Source organism: Eretmochelys imbricata, chromosome 7 (genome assembly GCF_965152235.1).
Source record: "Eretmochelys imbricata isolate rEreImb1 chromosome 7, rEreImb1.hap1, whole genome shotgun sequence".
Taxonomy (NCBI): Eukaryota; Metazoa; Chordata; order Testudines; family Cheloniidae; genus Eretmochelys; species Eretmochelys imbricata.
In genome coordinates this window covers 109,156,658-109,161,128 of record NC_135578.1, presented here as the reverse complement: position 1 = coordinate 109,161,128, position 4,471 = coordinate 109,156,658, and the positions used below count along the sequence as shown (strand labels likewise).

Here is a 4,471-nt window from a genome sequence, read left to right as displayed (position 1 = left end):
CCCTAACTCCTGGCTCTCTTAGGCTTTTTTAATAGCACCCCTACACCAGCCTGATGCAGCTGGAGATTGTAAAGGAGATACTGTGAATCTGCATATACCTTTTTTCCAGACCAGGCAGTTCCACACACTTTCAGAGCTGCACTGATTTTAGGTTCCTTAATGCACGGAAAATCACAGCTGTTTTCTGCAGATCCCATAATCTCTTCCCCCTGCAGACTTTCTTCTGCTTCAGCATATTCTGCCAGGGTCCAGGCTGGCACAAATTAAGCTCAAAGTAGATAGATAGATAGATAAAAGTCCTAGGCTGCTTACAAAGAACTTTATTGTTCTATATTTTAACCAACTGTTATTTTTAACATGAGCTTTTTTCTTTGTTACGCTAATATTAAGAAAGGTTGGAAACTAACTAGAGCTCAGTTTTGCAAGCGATGTCTCTTCTGCAAGATGGCTGTCAGCAGCAGGCAGCCAGCAAAAGGCCATTTGTAATTAAATACTTTATTTTCAAAACCATTCCAGTTTCTTCATGGCCAGATGGGCTCCTGACCATCCTGAATTTGCAGAAAGCTATACTGCATAATCTGGGAGGATGAGTTTCTCAGTTCTACAAACTTCTTCTTGCCTTTGCCTGTCTTCCTTGTAGTTTATATAACACAGACACAGGTTCTAGCACTGTTTATAGGTTTTGTTTAAAAAATAGGAATGTACCTTTCAGCTGCTCAGAGACAGGGGGCCAAGAAAGGGGGGACAAAACCAGTGATCTTGAATTAAAACCAATGTGATACTGTTGAGTTCAGGGGAATCGATCCTAGTTTGCACAAGTGTAAGTGAAGTCAGATGCTAGCTAGCTTAGGGTTTTATACTGCCACCCATCACCATAGTATCTGACTGTCTTCCATGTAAAATCAGTGGCCATAGTGGAGTCCCAGCAGGTTTCATGGAGTCTCTGGCACTTCTCCTTTTCTGGGGTAGTATCTCCGTTTGTGACAGAATCAGACCCCATATTTTTCTACATTTGGAAAGCTCAGTCCGCCCCGCCAAGTACTCAGTGGGGGCTGATGTTGTATTGCTGCTCGTCTCAGTATATGGGCTAGGACAATTCTGTTTGGGGGTCCTTGCGAGATGGCTTTTTGGGATGCTTTTTGTTTTGTTTTGTTTGGGAAGGTTTGTATATAGTGATACTTAGCATTTCACTACAAGGCTTTTTATATCTGAAAACCAGCAAGCGCTTTGCAAACGTTAGCTCTGGCCCAGCTCCTGCGAAGGCTTCTGTGCAAGAGGAGCCTGGTACCGGCTTAGAACCCCACTGAAATCAAGGGGCTCAGCACGGGTGCAAGAGACCCCCCACGGGCAGCACAGTTCTGCAGGATCAGGGCCTCATTAAGCCTCACACCACCCCTCTGAGATAGGCCAGTATCACTGCATCCATCTTACGTGTAATGCAGAGGACGTGAACGACAGAAAAACACCCCAGCCACCGCTAGGTAGGAAGAGCCATGCCTAGTGCAGTGTCCTGGCTCCAGGCAGCCACAACTTGCCACGAGGATGCTGATTTGTGCACAACACAATGTTCCGCTGCCAGTGGCGGGTGGAGAAGGGCTGGGCCCATCCCTGGCTACCCCATGTGACGCAGCGTCTGTGTGTGCGTGCGCGCATTCTCCAAGGCACGGCCGCAGGGGGCGGGAGGCCTCTCACCTGCTCCGAATCAAAGGCGAGGGGCGGCCCCGCCCGTGCACACACAGCCGCAGGAGAGGGAACGCCGCTCAGCGCATCAACCAATCGGCGGCCAGAGCGGTGGAGCCGGGCGGGCTGCGTTGGCTGGTGGCCAATTGCCGCGGCCCCTGGGCTGAGCCTCCTCCTCTCTCCCCTCCCCCGAATGGAGCTAGAGCCGCCGCGGCCAGCGAGCGAAGCGGCCGCCACGCAGAGCTGCGTTGGGTGCGGGCTGGTCCGGGTGCGTGCGGAGCGAGTCGCGGCTGCAGCGCGCAGGAGGCGGCGGCTGGGACTCGGGTCCCCCCGCCGCGGCGTGAAGCCTCCGATGGAGACGTTCCCCCCCGGCAAGCTGGAGCAGCACCAGCCGGTGGAGTTTTTGCAGGGCGCCCGCTACGGCGCCAAGAGCCACCCCGCGTACGGGAACGCGTTCAACTCCTGGAACGACTACCTGGGGCTGGCCACGCTGATCACCAAGGCCGTGGACGGGGAGAAGGGCTTCGGGACCGAGCCCCGCTCCGTGGTGGTGGCCGCCGCCGTGCAGCCGGCTCTGGAGGAGGAGGACGAGGAGGAGGAAGAGGAGGACGAGGAGGAGGAGGAGGAGGACGCGGGCCCCCCCTATTTCGAGGGCGCCTTGCACTTGCACGACTTGGACCTGTGCAGCCACCACCACGGCGAGCGCTTCCTGGAGGAGCGGTTCGCCGACTTCAGCCCCTTCTCCGGCCGCGCCAGCCCCGCCGCGCTGGTGTTCAACTGCTCCCCGGCTCACCTGCCGCGGGACCGCTCCCCGCACGCGTGGGGCGGCGGCGGGCGGCTCCCGGCGCCCCAGAAGCCCGGCTCCCGGCTGCTCAAGCCCGAGCTGCAGGTCTGCGTCTTCTGCCGGAATAACAAAGAGGCCGTCGCCCTCTACACCACTCACATCCTCAAGGGACCCGACGGCCGGGTCTTGTGCCCGGTGCTGCGGAGATACACGTGCCCCCTCTGCGGGGCCAGTGGGGACAATGCCCACACCATCAAGTACTGCCCCCTCTCCAAAATGCAGGCCAGTGCAGCCAAGCAGCAGCTCAGAAACGCCCGGACCGCCTTGGGCAAGAAACTCCGCTAGGGGGCTGCAGCCTCCTGGCCTCGGGACTGCTCGGTTTGCTGGCGATGGATTTGTTGGGTTGGTGGCTTTTTTTGTTTTTGTTTTTTTTTTGTTTTCCCCCTTTCGACTGAGGCCGCTTCAGTAGAAAGTGACCCGGCAGCAGTTTTCTGTGTGGCCCGCAAAAAAAGACCCTTTCCCATTTTTTTTTAAAAGTGTCTTAAAGCGGATTGCATTTTGTTCTCTTTAACACATTAATATATTCAACGTGGGGGACTAGAATGTAAAAAGCTCCTTGGCTTATGTACTATAATGATAGTTTCTAGTTTGTATACTCAGCATCCAGGGAAGCTGGGCTCTGAAGTTAATTCTATATCATTAATTATAAATATGCAGTTTAGATGCACTGTATTTGTTTATTGTATAATATATATATCTCTAATTTTTAAAAGAGGGGTAAGATGAAATTGAATGGTAGAGAGCTCCCATGGGGGCGTTTATGTTGGTTTATTGGAGAGGAGGCATTTTTTAAAAAAAATTTTTACAGAATCTCTGAAGAAAAGGCCTCTGTACTGCTAAGCAAATGAATTTCTGTTTTTGCAGTATCCTAGCCAAACGAAGCATTGATGTTTTTAAATTTTATGTTTTAAGGGTGAGCTCGACCGGGTAGGGAGGGGAATTCTGCTGTATTTGGCTGCTCGTGGTTGTGTTTGCACTGTCCTCTAACAAAACAACGTTGTCTGTAAGTAGGTAGTACGAATTGTTAGTTACTAATGTTTGTGGGGATTTTGAGATCAGGAATGATCATATGACACTTTTCCGTGTTGGGGGAGATCCCCTTTGTGTTCACAAGTTCTTTTGTATTAATCTACGGTTCTTGTTTTTCTTCTGTTTTTTCCCCTTCCCTTAGTCTAGAAATTAACTTTTATTCCTCTAAATTCCCTTTCCCTCCCTCCCACCCCCCAGCCAAAAATAAACACTGTCGAGATTGTAAAGCCCCATACTGGCCACAGGTGGCAATGGTGCTGTTTAAATTTGAATTTTTGTTTTCTAGAGTGAAGTAAAGGCGTCACAAATTTGACTTAAGCCTGTTCTCTCTTCTCTTCCCCCCCCCCCCCTTATGTGCTGTTTGACCTACTATAAGGTGGTAATGTAGAGGAAGCGGCAAGGTATCTTAATGACAACCATGTTTTTGCTACCTTGTAGCTATTTATAGATTATCACTCAACACCCTTTTGGGTTTGTTGGACCATTTTATAGTAGCCACAATGCATTGCATCCCTGTCTAATGCATAATTAGTGGGAAGAACTTCTTGTTGCCTTCCTCTGACTTGTAGTGTGGATTCTAATAGCTACCATGCTCTTCTACTGTGAAGAACAGAAAGTGTGGATGTAGGAAGGAGCCCTAGTTTGGTTGGCTGGTTTATTTAATGCGAAAGCTGCTTGAGGGCTCTTGCAAGAAATCATTTATAAACAAATGAGAATACGCCCCCTGCTGCTTTCTCTGTGCAAGACTTCTTTGAAACTACCTCAGGGCTGTGCTGAGGTACTGTTTACAATGGGGGGTCATAGCTAGAAAATAGTTGTTCTCTACTACAGAACAAGGCTAAACTATATTTTGACTCGCGTACTGTAGTCTTAGATTGGGCAACGTGATCCAAAAGGTTAAAGTTAAAATCTGCTCGG

The 4,471-nt window shown here is 50.4% G+C and overlaps 1 protein-coding gene across 1 annotated transcript; it reads left to right on the top strand.

Moving 5' to 3' along the window:
- The first annotated feature begins 1,686 nt into the window (after window positions 1-1,686).
- Window positions 1,687-3,848, top strand: NANOS1 (nanos C2HC-type zinc finger 1). Its single transcript, XM_077821610.1, has one exon. The coding sequence runs from the start codon at window positions 1,874-1,876 to the stop codon at window positions 2,807-2,809; it is 936 nt and encodes a 311-aa protein (XP_077677736.1). The 5' UTR covers window positions 1,687-1,873; the 3' UTR covers window positions 2,810-3,848.
- The last annotated feature ends 623 nt before the right edge of the window (window positions 3,849-4,471 follow it).

What these genes read in the sequence shown, in the direction of transcription:
- NANOS1 (XM_077821610.1), top strand. Translation starts at nt 1,874, where the DNA reads ATGGAGCTAGAGCCGCCGCGGCCAGCGAGCGAAGCGGCCGCCACGCAG.